General features: G+C 32.9%; 1 protein-coding gene across 7 annotated transcripts in view; it reads right to left on the bottom strand.

The window, feature by feature from the left end:
* ZCCHC7 (zinc finger CCHC-type containing 7) overlaps positions 1-15,823 on the bottom strand; it is a 240,024-nt gene that overhangs the window by 16,341 nt on the left and 207,860 nt on the right. For all 7 annotated transcript variants that reach the window (XM_054500263.2, XM_054500262.2, XM_054500271.2 and 4 more), the window contains one exon: positions 14,799-14,834. In XM_054500263.2, the coding sequence (XP_054356238.1) occupies positions 14,799-14,834 (36 nt within the window). The remainder of the gene's footprint in view (positions 1-14,798; positions 14,835-15,823) is intronic.

The raw sequence follows: 15,823 nt of genomic DNA on the forward strand, positions 1-15,823 counted from the left end.
TTGCACCAGCTACTTGATCTGCCTGCATCACTCTTCTCCCAGATTTAACATGGTACACTCCATCACTTCCTTCAAGCCTTGGCTCAAATGTCATCTCAGTAAGGCCTTCCTGACCACCCTATTTAAAATGGCTAGCTCCCTCCAATCTGTACTCCCTATCCTGCTGTACTGCCATTTTATTTTAAAAAGACCAACCAACCAACCAACCAAACCAACAAAACTCTCCATGGCACTTATCATATCTGACAGACTATATATTTTACTACCTGTCCACTCCCAACCCCACCCCCAGGCTAGGAGAAAGTAAGTTCTGTGAGGGCAGGGATTTTTGTCTGTTTTTGTTCACTGCTGTACTTCAGCTCCTGGAACAGGGCCAGGCATATAGTAGTAGTCCAGTAAATATTAATGAATGAATAATGAGGTAATGCATAAGTAAAGCACATGGCCTTTGGTAAGCATCCAATACAATTTAGCTATTGTTAATAAAAATTTGCATACTTCGGGAAACTATTAATTTTTTATGTCATTAAAGGAAAACCTATCAAATCATGCTTAAATATATTAAAAAGCTTGAATAAATTAATAATACAGCTTCCTTATAGTCTCCCCTACTTCACACTGAGAATGTGGTATATACTTTGACAAAATCAGGAAGGAATTAGTAATGCAAAGTGAATAGGAACTCAGTCTGACAGTACCAGGGACAAAGAGATCCTTCTTAATCGAGATTTTGAAAGCATGTTTCATGTTGACACTTCTTATTTTATTTTAAAGGAATCTCAAATTTAGCCCCTGAAAGAAATGTAAACATGTGGATGTTCATTCATCTGAATAATGTCACTAGTTAAAAACTTCCATTATTACTAATAAAAACAGCAACAGTATATTGTGCTATGAAATTCTAAACTGTTTCACAATAATTAATTAGTAAATGACATGACAAACGCTATCTACATACTCTCATTTTAATAAACTATCATGTACTAGGGCTTAATAGGAATGAAATCAGCCTAGATCTTACCTAATTAGAGAACATTTCTGTATTAGAATACAGTACTGAAAACTCAATAGTGGTTTCCAGTGGACAAGTTTTCATACTATGATCTAACAAAAATCTCTAAGCTATTGTGTTAGAAATATAAATTTGTGACTCAATACTTATGCCTTGGAGCATGTCTTTATTTTTAATTAACAGTAAAGGTCCAATTTAAAGCAGAATGTGTCAACTGATTAGCTCTAAGTTCAGTGTTCTGTCATACGTGCCTGTACTGCTGACAAAAAGTTAAATGCAAGGCAATGAATGGAGTTTTTGTGAACTTTTTTAAGTCAAAAAATTTATCTAAAGACTTTGACCCAATGGATACCAAATTAATTACTTATAAAAGCAGGTCTTTTGTATTTCTTTTTTTTTTGGTTGCAGACATTTAAATAATCTATATTTGTAGGGTGATATCTTGGAGATTACTTTACTATCAATATATAGAAGTAATAACCTGGTAGATAGCATTACCTATGAAAGGTCCACCCCATCTGCTATTCTTGCTGAAAGCTTTTCATGCACCAGTAAACTCAGTAAATATCAGAAGATAAAGCATAAGCCTACCACGCCACGGATTTACTCCTAATGTCTCCTCAAAGTGCAGCCCAATGCAACGATTACAAATGATTTTCTTCTAATGTCATTTTACATAACCTTTTTTCTGCATGAGTAGTTAGTGTGGAATGAATGAATGAATGCCATTAAAACAGTTAATCATTATCTGGGACACTGGCCTTACTCCCTTCACTACTAGGAATCTCCATGACAAAGGCCAAGAGATCAAAATGCTAGAGCTGCCTCAGTGTCCTATTTCTAACAGTAATTTTTTATGCAAATGAACCTGCTGGGCATCTCCCTCTGTGACCTTCAGCTGCCCTTATCTAAACTGACTTTGATCCAATGAGGGCTTGCATCTAGCTGAAGCTCATTACTATATACGATATATAATCAATTTCACTAATTAAAGGGTATTTTCTATTCTGTGAATGCAAAATGGATTTATTTTTATGATCACACATATGCTTAAAGACTACACTATGTGTTTCTATTTATTAATCCAGTTTGCTGTATGACATATATTAAAAAGCAAATATATTAAATACCTGAGGTAAATGCATTCATAACCAAATGTAACACTGAGAAAAGTAGAGCTTGGCTCCAATCTTACTGACTAAATCACATGTGCCTAGGCACCTCTTCAATCAATATGATTTTCATGTTTGAGAACAACCTTATTCTTTCATATTTCCAAATCAATTTATTCTTCCTATAAACTCACAAACAGGACAAACTTTATCCCAATACTCATGTATCTAAAAAACCTAACCCAAGTAATCAAACAGGACTTCTCAAGAAAATGTTACCCCAAACCAAAAGCTTGTCATCATATTCAAAGTCTATTAGTTGAGGTGATCTAACAGCATCATTTTGGAATTTGAGCAGAACAAAAGTTTAAATTTAAAATATACCTTTCTACTTCAAGATGTTGCTTTCTTTTCTTTTTTCTTTTTCTTTTTTTTTTTTTTTGAGACAGAGTCTCGCTTGGGGTGGAGTGCAAGTGGTGCGATCTTGGCTTACTGCAACCTCCACCTCCTGGGTTCAAGCAATTCTCCTGCCCCAGCCTCCTGAGTAGCTGGGACTACAGGTGCCCACCACCATGCCTGGCTAATTTTTGTATTTTTAATAGAGATGGGGTTTCACCATGTTGGCCAGGCTGGTCCCGAACTCCAGACCTCAAGTGATACACCCATCTTGGCCTCCCAAAGTGTTGGGATTACAGGCGTAAGCCACCGCACCCAGCCAAGATATTGCTTTCCACTGGCTACTCTAGAGATCAGATATACTTTTCTAAATTTTTGTTTCATTTTATAAAGAGTAGTCAGGGAAAGAAGAATGGATACTTTCCCTTTCCTTTGGGATTGTTTAAAATACGAACACCAACAGAATTATAATTAATATATATCCAAGGGGTAGGAGTGGGTCTGGAATATCTGGGGCCTAAAGGAATCAAATAAAGAAACCTAAAAGTTAGGCAAACTGTTTTATAGTGAACTGAACCAAAGCGGAGGCTGTGAGACAACAAAGATGATGCTGTGTTACAAAAAAGCCAAAAACTGTTCCCTTTCCTCCCTTTAAGGTGTTTTTCTGAGGTGGATCCTCACACCTGGGACCTGAACTCTAGGCCTACTTCAACTGTGGTTTTGGACAAAGTCTTCCATTTGTACACTGTTCTGGCAAATATTGACAGTATTACTTCCCTTTCAGGAATACTAGGAGGAATTTTCTCCAAGCTAATGGCTTTAGAATTATTTTTAAAGAGTGCTGTTTTTAAAGCTTTTATTTTTGCTTAGTGAAAAAACAGAATTCCCCTGTATTCTATAGTGGACATTGCTACTAATTTTCCTCATATGTTAAAAATGGCATTAAAAGTACCATGTGTACCATATATACATAATATTTTTATGTGTTAAAAAAGCATGTCATGTACCCAACAGACTCCCAATCCATTGGGTAATTCCTTAATTAGGCAGATTTTTGAAACATGTATTATGTACACAACAGACCGGAACGTCTCCTTTGGAGCATTTTCTAGTCTATCGGGTGATTACATCATTAAGCCACACATGCTACGTAGAAAAAATCCTTATGAAAATTCATGAAAAAATGTACAGCACATCATTAGCATGCAACAGACGTGTATGCTTTTGATATTTTCTCTGTTTAAAAAAAAAAAAACAAAAAACAACTACATGAAGTAATTAGTTCAGGTCGTGAAAACATGGGAAAGGTACCCAGACACTGGTAAAAATAGTGAAAATAAAAATAGTAAAAAAATGCATCTCTCATGGTTTACCTGAGAGTAATTTGCCTTACTGGAAAAAAGATTCTTAAAGAGTGTTCATTTGAACTGCAGAATAACGTGTGTTGCTTTAGTTATTTGATATTTCCTGTATCTCTGTAACTTCCTCCCTACTTCTCTTCTGGATACACTGAAATTTTATAAATCAATGGGTTGAAAAGCTGCGAATGACCAATCACTCAAGGCCTTGCACTACTTTATGTTTGTATACTTATGTCTTCATTTTATGTAGTCAAGAGTATAACGGATTACATCATTGTATCTTTTTCAGTAAATCGAAACTACATTAAAGTAATGTAAATAGATATAAATTGTTGGTATAACTTCCAATAGTGAAAGGGTTATATATTCACAACATTAACCACTATGCAAAATCTAAAATATATCTGAAGACTAAAAAGAAGCATGAGTTTTATAAAAATGAGCTATTAAGCTTATTAATTTATAACCTTTCTTTTTGTAAATGGGACACTCCCCCTGTCAAAACAACTCCAACAACAAAAAGAAAACCTCAGTAAGTAGAGAACAATGAACATACGCAACACAGTAAGGATCAGAGTAATTCACTTCCTGAATGCTCCAAATCTTCGTGGCTTAAAAAGCATCCCAATTTTCTCTAAAGGTAGTAGCATTTATTCATTGGGCCATAGCTAATTTTACATGGAATGCGAAAATGTTAGTTTAAGTTTAATATACCACCCTATTTAAATATTTCCAATGTAGCTCTCAAACTGCAGAGCTATCCCTCCGTCTATAAACTGCAGAGCTATCCCTCCATCTATTTTAATTTTAAAGTAAGTTAGCAAAGGCTTCCTCTTAATCCCCAGAGACTACCTACATAGTGACACAAACGCACAAATTTATGACAGCAACATAAATGCTCTTCTGAAGTAATATGCAACATTAAGTGAAAATCGTTTCCTGGAAAGATATTGTAGGTATCTATATTTTATTTGCCATCTTAAACATATCTGAGTCTTTATGGCCTTATTTTAAAAATGTATTTCCTTTTTATATTTCCTGGTGCAAATGGACTGCATAAATAAGCAATGTGCTATGAGGCTTCAGACCAGCCGATAAAACCTTTCAATTTTCATGCCAGCTTCTTCTTTTGTAATTCAAATCCGCCTGGAAACTGGCAGCTCTGAAAACTGAAACAAGCACTGCCACAAATACCTTGTAATGCTATCGACCTTGTCTGCCCATGCAGTGAGAAAGGGGGATGCGTATGTGTCTGCAGCCATCCAGATAACACAACTCATTTTTTTTGGGGGGGTGGGTGGGTGGGGTGGGGTGGGGATAACAGAAGCCAGCCCCAGACTGTGCACCAAAAGCAGTCATTACCAGGCGAGCTGGAGAATAAGTCTCTTCAAAATACACAGTGCATTTAAAAACCATATATGAGGCTGAACCACTGCTGTCATTACCAATTTTAATTTAGCTCCTTCAGTTTGCCAGCCAGATAAACTCTTTAGTGCTGTTTTTTAATCTATTTGCCACATTTTATGTTTAAGATTATAGTAACATGGACAGAAGAAGGAATCACTTTTAGGGGAAATAAAGAAATAGATCCCCTTATCGGCACCCATCAGAAAGTTCATTAATCAGCCAGGCTTTGTGCCCTCTAAATTGAAAGGTTAAATAATCCTCTCAGGAATATTTCTCGGCCCCTCCGCCAATTGTCCGGAGAGGAGCTGCCATTCATAGCATGCGGGATCGGTGACAGGGTATCTTACCACTGTTTGGACCCCAAACAATGATGGACAAATGGCTTGGCTTACAAAGAAACCATTTAGTACATGGATGGAGAAGGACCACAAGCTTTGATGCAGGATGGAGGGATGAAGGTACGGAGACAGGATGTAGGGGGAAGGGACAGAAAAGAACACATAAATGTGTAAATCCATGGACATTTTATCTGAATGTTTATTGGGCTAGACTATAAAACACAGAAATCACACTAATATACATCTTCCAACCATACAAAATGCTTAACATATTCAAATCTGCTACTATATTTTGCATGTGATTGTACATGAACCTCAATAAAAAAATTACAGTAGGACCACAGCTCTATTATCTTTATTAGCTAATACACAGGGGATCCAAATAAACCCCAAGATTTTCATTTTTACCATAACTCCACATGACTTACAACACATGGCCCTCCTACTACCTGCCATCCCAACTCTGCTTATTCCACTGTAATACTCTTAACCATCGGTCACAAAGGCAGGGAATTCCACAGCTGCAAGGACCTGTTAGAAGGGGGAAGTAATGTTCTTTTGCTTTTACAATACGTTCCATCTGAGCCTTTGCTTGTCTTAAAACAAGGAACAAACATGAAATAGGAATGCTCTTTGAAAGAATACAAACTGCACGTACTGATAAAGTGCTTAAGTTTGAGTTGCCTTTTTCGCTGGACCTATCTGAGAATACAGCTGGAAGTCTGCAGAACTGACCCAGCTCTTATACCACTATATTTTGCTATGAAATCAGGCTGGTTTTTGGTGTTAATCATGTGAAGGCATAAAGTAGTCTTACCTGAAGTGCAAAAAACTGATATGCTATTTTGTTTCATTTCTTATCTGATTAACATAAGCCCTCTACCCCTAGCAGAAAGTATCCTAATTGGGGTATGTTTACATTTGGGTAAATTTTTCAATTTCGTATTATTCTCATCATTTGTATAGAGAGCAAATATTTATATAATTTATTTGCTTATGATAGAGAACTATATTCAGATGGTACTGAAGTTATCACTTAAGACTCACACATTTATTAATATATATTTTCAAAGTGATATTGCATTTTTATGATACACATTTTATATAGTTATTTTCATTAGGAAAGGAAGTAGCCTAAATGGAAAAGAATAAGACAAGTATAAATAATTAGAAAATGAAAACTGAGGTAAATAATTTTGTCAACAAAAGATTCTCTTCAATAAATATAAGAAGGAAACATTGTTAGGAGACAGAGTAAAGAGGTCCGTAGGAATCTCCTAATGTTGGGCAGAAGACATTATAATAATCTGAGTTTGGGACGTCAGTCCAGAGGCCATCTCTACAGGTGTGAGATGCCTTTGGGTTTGCTGTAGTACAGTCTGCATAGTGTTTAACATGCTCTGTCTGTCAGGTATTGTATTTTATATTTATCATCTCATCGTATACTTACAAAAATCCTACAAGGCATTATCCCCATTTTTCAGACAAAGAAACTGAGGACTTCAGAAGTTAAATATTTTAACTATGTTTGCACATTTGGTATATGAGGAAAGACTCAGACTCTGAACCACAGTCCAATCCCAAAGCTGGCATTCTTTTCTCTATTATGATAAAAAAAACGCTACCTAGTAATTTCCTCAGAAATTTGCTTGCCCTTCTGGCCCAACTGTATAGCACAGTTTTCTAAGGCCTGGTAAAAACAGGGAGGAAATGTACAACTGTAAACAAAGGAAATGTGAGAGATCCAAGAAAACAAAATTGATATTGTATAAACAAAGTTAAGACACAACCCAAAACTTAGTTCTCTTAACTGAACAAAAATGTGGGGTAATCCACAAATCAATGTAAAGAAACATATTTATGTAAAATGGACGTATTACAAAATTATAAAGATGATCTTATAATTTACCCAATGGATTCAGTTCTACATGATTATGGAAAAATGGAATGAAAATTATCTAGTAGCTTTATTACCAGTTGATACACACATGTGCATTCCTTTTACAAAGCTAATAAAAATTTCTAAACACTCACTTTAAATAACTCTTGTTTTGAAATGTGTGCTATCTATGTACTGGTGTACCAATTAAGGTGAAGTTCTAATTTAATCCCAAAGATATTAAACATATTTTTTTGTTAAATGCTTTCTAAAGAGGTAACATATTTCTTCACTTGTTTTCGGTATTTCTTAAACACCAGAGTTGTTGGTCTTGGAGGATCATTGCACCAACTCAAAATAGCTAGAAGAAAATACTTATAAATGTACCAAAAAACCCACACATAACACCCTTGAATTTCTGATATATAGGGATCAAATGACTAAAAAATTTTAAGTCTAAAATCTGACTGATTTTAACAATAATTCATTAACTTCCAGTCACTGAAAAGACTGTGCTTTTGAAACCTAAAACTTAAGTTTATCACCACAGCTTATAACAGAAAATATAACACTAGTTCAGAGAGACTGTTCATGTTAACAAGTCAAGGAGTCTTTTTAGGAGTCTTTTCCTGCAGATTATTCAAATGATCGATCCAAACCCTTAAAGGTTATGGTTGATCATGATTGTGAGTAACTAATTGATTCCTAAATACTTCAGACCTTTAGGAATTACTGTAATCTACCATGTCACTCACATGCAAGACTACCAAAATGAATGTCTAATACAAGTATCAATGCTCTAGTATATTTTATCTACATTTACTGTTGGACTGAAATGTCCAGAAAAGACTATGACAAGTTTGATCACTTGGAATATAATTAATAAATGGCATGAAATACCTGTTCAAAGCACACATGCGAAATAATCACTTGAATATGCTGAAGTTATCTATATAATACTTCTATACTCTTTATGTGTACGTAACATGACAAAGAATTGGCATCACTCAAGATTTTAAAACTATTAATTTATTATATACTTACTGTACAATGGTAAACTGTACTAATTTTGGAAAATCTAAGACTATTTGTTTATATTTATATTCATTTTTATTGTAATAGGGTCACTCTTTCAAAGTGCAGAGTTGCAAGTAAAAAGAAACGTAGTTTTGCCCCTGAGCAAGGATGACACGTAAATTCATGAAGTGTTCCATATTTTGATTTTTTTAAAGAAAGAAATGTAGTTTTCTTTGAGATTATATGAATACTGTGGGTTTTAAAAAAGATTTTTAAAGTGTGTTATATATGCTGAAATAAGAAGCACTTAGAAGTGAAATTTAATTACCACAGTATTTAATAATCAAGAATAAATTGTCCCTATAATGACTAACTATAATTCCTAAGTAATGCTGAACACACATAGGGAAGAGAGGAAAGGGTAATAAAAAAAAAGTCCAAATGTGATGCTCCATTTGTCATCCTCAGGACAAACATTTGTTAACAGATAAGAAAACAGACGACCACAACAAGTACTTCTTTCCATTTTTAAAACAGAAGTACAACTTTAAGGCCATGTGAGAAATATTTAAGTCCTAAATATACTGGTCTTTGCCCCCAGCCACTAGGGGCAGGAATAAAAAGCACAGGGACTTTTTCCGTCAAATAAAGAAAGGAAGTCACTATTTATAGTAGAACTTCAGATTCAATTATTTGATTATTGAACAACATCTAATATCTAAAAATATGAGCCAAATTCATGATGACTAGTGAGTAGGTCATTAAAGATATTTAGAAGATGGCAAAAGCACAGCTGCTTCTATGCCAAAACATTTATGATAAATCTTTTCTAAATTGTGTGAAGGCTGCATACTTCTCATTGCTTCATTATCTGAAACACTTAAATCTACATTAGGATTACCATCATAAAGTACTTGGTATTATCTAAATATATTAATGCAAGGAAAAAACTATGCAAAATATGCCATATTGATTTCCCATTTAAACCAAATTAGTATTTGCATTAAAATACTGAAAATCAAGTAACTTCAGAATTGAAGGAGTGAACACTTCAGTATTTCTTTGTAAAGAAGAAAATACTAAGGTTCTCACAAGTGCTCCAATAAATAAAAATTACACCCAAATCTAAATGATCTTATTCTATCTCCATTCACAAATAAATATGCATACATACAATTTCCAAATATCTGAGGAAATGTTATGTGAGGAAAAATAACATATGCATTTATAATTTACAACATTCATTTTTCCCCCTTTCCTTTACAGTAGCTTTAGAAAATTGCTTTTTGATGATTTAGCAAATTGTATTTATTTTTAAAAGAATCTCATTTATTGAGATTGATAATTCCAGGTTTCAATTGCTTTGAAATTGCATTTTCCAATGCTAAGTTCTGGCAAAATGTGCTTCCACATGCCAGTGAAATAAAGATTAAAAAAAAAAAAATCAGTTGACTTACTCTGTAAATGTAGTAATTATCGTTCCTACTAAACTCAAAATATGAGAAGACTGAAGTAAAAATTATGATGATAATTTTAACAGCAAATTCTTTAAGAACAAGACAAGTATTTAAATAACATAAAACTATTCACATGAATTTTGCATTTGAAAAATCTTTATAAATTTTGCATTTGAAAAATCTTTAAAAATTTTAGTCATTCTCCAAATGTATTTTCTATCTCTGTTATCAGAGATGGACTATTACAAGTCATCAATGCTTATTCAAAAAAAAAATCTTGTTATTCAAACACCAAGTAACTCAAAAGATAAACCAGTCTGATTTATTTTATAGTACTATAATGGAAAGATGGCCCTGAAGCACTACAAAAGAGTCATGTGCCTTCTGAATGATCAGAGCACAATCACGTTCACCTCGGTAGTATTTTAGTACTAAGGGCATTTTAAATGAAAACTAAACCTCTGACAATTTGACAGAGATGTAATGTCTCAATGGCAACACCTGGTCAATCAAAACATTAAAACAGCAATACCAGATACAGAGGAAAAAAACTATAATTTATACAAGAGTATTTCTAGTTCTTGAGGAAGTGGGCAAAGTAAGTTGAACTACCAAAACAAAAGCTTCCAAAATGAACTTATAATGTATTAGTTTATGAAAACCTATGTGCTAGGCCTCAAAAATGGTACCAATAAAAATGGTGTTTAGATAACTCCAAAATCTCATTTTGGAGTTATTTAGCATTTTATAAGACAGTATGTAACCAGTTATATTTTCTTAAACACACCAAAGCGCACACAGAGAAGAACAGACTATCTACTGTGTGGATGGGGTTATTATGGTTTTTACAGATCTGCTTATGTAGCCAAGGACCTCTCAGAAAGATATTTAGGAATCCCAACATATATCCAATTAACCAGGAAAAGAAAAGATTCTGGCTGACTTTTTGAATCTCTTCATTTCACATTTTAAGTTATTTTAAAAGAAAAACATTCCATATTAGCATTAGGCAATTAGAAAGTTATCCTATCTTACATCACAATCTCAGGATAAAGGCTTTTGCGTAACTATAGTCTCAGAACCAAATTCACCTTCTTATTCCTTCCTTCTGGACTGTAAAACATAGTTCTAGAGTTAAATCCGAATCTGTTGACATTTAGGGGTACCCACTCTGTAGTATGGCACAGAATGCTTTAGAGAATAATATTCTCACTCAGTATAAAACTCCAAACTGTGAAAACATAAAAAATACATTTCTAAATGGGTATTTCCAGGTAAGGACAGAAAACTAAGTGGCAAAATGAAATGTAATATTGTTACTTATGGTTTATAAGATATACCCTGACAAACTGTGGCCATAAGCCTTTCCTAGGCCAGAAAGGAAGGCAAGCACACTCATTTCTCTACTCTTCTCCATTTCCCGGATAACAAATATTCTATTTTTTGAAGTGTGAATTCTAGGCATTCAAAACATTATATATAAAAAAAAAATTAAGGCTTAATTCTTCTAAAACAGTTACATTTGCTTCCTGCTTAAATCTTCAGTTAAAATAAAAGGCAGTAGGGTTGAAATACATTTTAACAATGCACACAAAGAAATCAAATGCAAAATTAAACATAAAAGATGCATTGTCCTTTTCGATTCTTAACACATACAGCCCTCAAATAGCAAACTCCTGGTTACTTTTTAAAGTAAGTAGATTAAAAACAAGATTAACCAAATGTCCAACTCATGTCAAATCATAGCCTCTACTAGTTAAAAATTCTGTTGGTTGTAAAACTCTGTTGGTGGCCATATTGGCCTAGGATTTTTAATATAAATGAGAGTAGAAATGACAGGGGGTGGGGGAAGGGACATTCTTTCTTGAATAAAGGGGGAAAATTTTATCTAGAATGAGTTATTTGAAAGATGAAAAAGAACATTAAAAGTCAGGCTCTACAAAAATCTGAAAATGTAGCAGAAATGAAAATACAAGAAGTTATATTTTAGCTATATTATTAAACATTTAAAAACATTCTAAACATTTTTGAAGGAGGTAAAAATATTAACTATTTGAGGAAATTATGTACTTGTTAAGTAAAAACAATATTTTTTTCTTTTTTTCATGGTCTCCAAATTGATAAAGACATTAAATTATATAATTTTAGAATCATTAAAACATAGAAAGATGGTGTCACCAGATGGTTGTTATAATATGGATGTTTGTATATGTAGTCTTTTTAGTTTTATTAGCATGAACTCTTTAGAATGATGGTCTTTAGCTTTTATTAATGTAGTCGAGTCTAGCTGATTAAAAAGCTATTATATTCATATACAGGTTGTTGAAGATATTTCATTTTATTTTTCTTGAAATTGTTGAAAATAGTGAACACTTCTATAACTTTTTTCTTAGTTCTGAAAGTGTTTTAAGGAATTTTTTATTTAGAATATTTCAAAAGTCCACTCGTAACAACTACACCACCTTTCTTACGTGTTTGAGAAACAATATTCTGTTTAACCTATAGACTTTTTTGGTTTTTAAAGAAAATGACTCCTGGATAAACACTAATTTACTGTTAAAATTTAAGTCGTTCTGTAAATGACCCTCTGTTTTTTATCTGTTGGGAGGCAGATAAAAGCAACTGTAAAGCTCCCAAATATAAACATCTCCAAACTGGATACTAATCACCTTTCCCATCATTTGGGGTAAGAAATATGACAATTTTGGTTAGAAAAAGTAATTAATCAATGCTTAAGTGTAGAAAGCTCCAGAGTTTTAAGCAGACTGGTTTAAATGAATAAGTAGTAACAATTCTAACCGAGCCTTCATTACTTGGTCATTGCGCTGATTGACTCAACATTCATGTGTGAGGGCTACTAGGAGTCAATAGATGGCAGTCCATCGCCTAGTAAAAGAGCTGAAGATGACTAAAATCATCATGCATCTTGTTTTTATTCAAGACTGAATATTGCTTCATTGCATACATTTGGATATTGTCCATATGCTGATAATTTAAATAATTACTAAACTATTTTATTTTAGAGACACTGATATATGCACAAGTTCATAAACATGCTAGTTTTATATTTATACTTGCATAGTAAACTCATTATTAATTTCAACTTGATAATTTATAAACTGTGATGGCAACTTCAATATTATTTTAAAAAATTAACCAGGATTCCAGATTGGAACAAACAAAGTTTTCAAATTGAATTTGTTATACCTATAAATAGAATATATTGTAATTTCTTAAAAAGTAAATTTATTTTGTATTATTTTTTCCTAATGATTCTTTTTAAAATTTATGTTTCTGAACAGCTAAAATATTAAGCAAATCTTCAAATATTTCTGTTACATTGAAACAAATTTTTACCCTTTAACTATAGGTATATAAACGAACACAGGTGTAAATAATCAAAAGAGCAACTTTAAAATCATACTTCCTACACTTCAAGATTGGAATTGTTTAAATTAGGGTAAAAGCTAAAATAAATGCAATGTCAAATCTATAAGGATATTACTTTATACAGTTACAAAGAGTAGCTCTGTGATCTTGAAAAGTATAACATATAATTAGATTCTAATTAAGTTTAGGCTGTAATGATTTCACTATACTACGTAAGGATAAAAAAACTGCTACATAAGCACAAACTTAATGTATTCAGATGAATTACATCTGTAATATATATGTGTAACATACATAGGTATGTATATATTTTTGGGTATAACACTTAAGTTTTTAACAAATCCTAATTTGAGATTTGAGGAATAGTTGAGGAGTTACAGCTTTCTACTGAAAATCTTTAAAAAAATTAAATGGTAATCACAAAATGTGAAAACAAACCACCTTATATAATTTATGGCCTCTTGGGCCTGTGACAGACAGACAGGTAGTTTGAGTCTACTTGTTGGTTTACTTTTTATTTCTCTAAGGAGAATGATAAGAAGAAAGTCATGTTTTGAAAGAACTTTGCCCTTTGTATTTTTACAACCTGTCTTTGTGTAAACAAAACTTTTAACTATGCTAAACCTTAAGAAACAATGTTTAACAACTTTTAATTAATATATATTATGTTATATAACTGCAATAATTAAAAGAATAATGGTCTGTTGCTTAGCACAACATATTTAATACAGTAAAAGAAGTGAGTAATAGGGCTATGGTGAATTATTGAAATGATTTAAGCTGAACATTAAAAGTAAACTAACTTCATAATATTGAGCACCAGTCAATTAGATTCTCTAGCAAACTGTATTTTCTGTTTCTACTTAGCCTAAAATCACAATAAAAGGAAACTAGGAATTGAATAACTTGAATGGTATTAAGCAGATATTTATACATTTTGAATAAGTCAAGGACTTAAGGATATGACAGTTGAATTATTCTGTATGAAATATACACTAAGCTTTTTCTAGGTTCATTGAAAAATATCAGTAACTGTTTTAGTAAAAGCAACTGAAGATACTGTGGACTGAATGCTTGTGGACTGTGGATAATACAACATTTTAAAGACACTGGATTATTACTCTTTAAGGCTCCCAGTATACTTTTTCCCTTTAGTTTAATGAATATAGTCTGGAAGACTAAGAGATACCATGATGTAATCATTAAATGATGTGAGTAATAAAAAAATCAAATTCTTTTAAGAACAGGAAGATAGGGTAGGGGGCAGTGGAAAAGAGAAAAAGTATATTATTGCTTTCTCAGTACAAAAACTCTTCAGATGTTTATTATCTTCCAGCAGAAGATGCTTGTCTATATTTTATGGTCAGCAGTTCAGAGAAGGGTAAATAGGCTAGGTCTTGGGGAAAATAAAAAAGGTGTTTCTACTCACCGTTAGGTGATACTGCCTCCAGATTTCTGTGCAAGCCTGGAAAATAAAAATATTGATCAGCTGGGAGCATGAAACAAGGTACTTTACAGCCTGTTGGTTTTGGCATAACCCAGCATCCACCGGTGTCGGTCACAGGAAAATAAGAAGCTTAACAGAAAGGGTCTGCATTTCAGCTTCAAAAACCTGGCTAGACAGTTTAATTGAATTTTACACTGGTTTAACACACTCCCTGCCATTGTCAGAAAGCCAGTAACAAAGTTTCCTCTCTTTTTCTTTCCAGGTTAGAAGTTTTGTGCACTAAGATGTGATAAAGAGCCATAACTCAGTTAAACTGATAAATGAACAGCAGTGGTCAAAATCAATAAAACTCACCAAGTACACCTTTTAAAACAGCATTTTGAACTTTGGTAGTAAGATAGAAAACAATTTAATAGTAACTGCTTTAAGAAGACTTCACTGTTATTATATATTTGTGATAGCTGTTGGCATCTTTTACCGAATCACTTGGTGCTAACTTTTAATACTCTATAAGAAAGAGAATTAAAAACAACAAGAACAAAAACGACTGCAAGAAACTAAAGTCCAAAATGTCTAATCTTTCCATATCCACATCTGTAGCAAAAACAACTTAAAAAACCTCCAAAACGTCGATAATCTTGTAAAAGATATACTAATTGAAACTAGAATAGGTAACAACAAAAGAACCAACAAAACAAGCAAACATAAACCATAGCAGCAACAACAAAAACAGTGATTAGAATATATTTTCTTACGAACACATATATAAATCTTCTTATGCCTAAATTATGACCTTGTTAAGGACACTTTTTCTAACCAAGCTGCTTATGTATAGTTGATCAGTTTACCATCTTCTCAGGAGCAAAAAGTATGTTGTTTGTAACTATATAAATGGTTGGAATAAATTAAAACACCAAGCAAAGGAAATAGTGATTCTTAAAAGTGAATGGAAATTTATAGCTTTGTTTATAGATGCATGCCTAAAATTAGACTAAGATTTTCTGAAA

Source organism: Pongo pygmaeus, chromosome 13 (genome assembly GCF_028885625.2).
Source record: "Pongo pygmaeus isolate AG05252 chromosome 13, NHGRI_mPonPyg2-v2.0_pri, whole genome shotgun sequence".
Classification (NCBI taxonomy): Eukaryota; Metazoa; Chordata; class Mammalia; order Primates; family Hominidae; genus Pongo; species Pongo pygmaeus.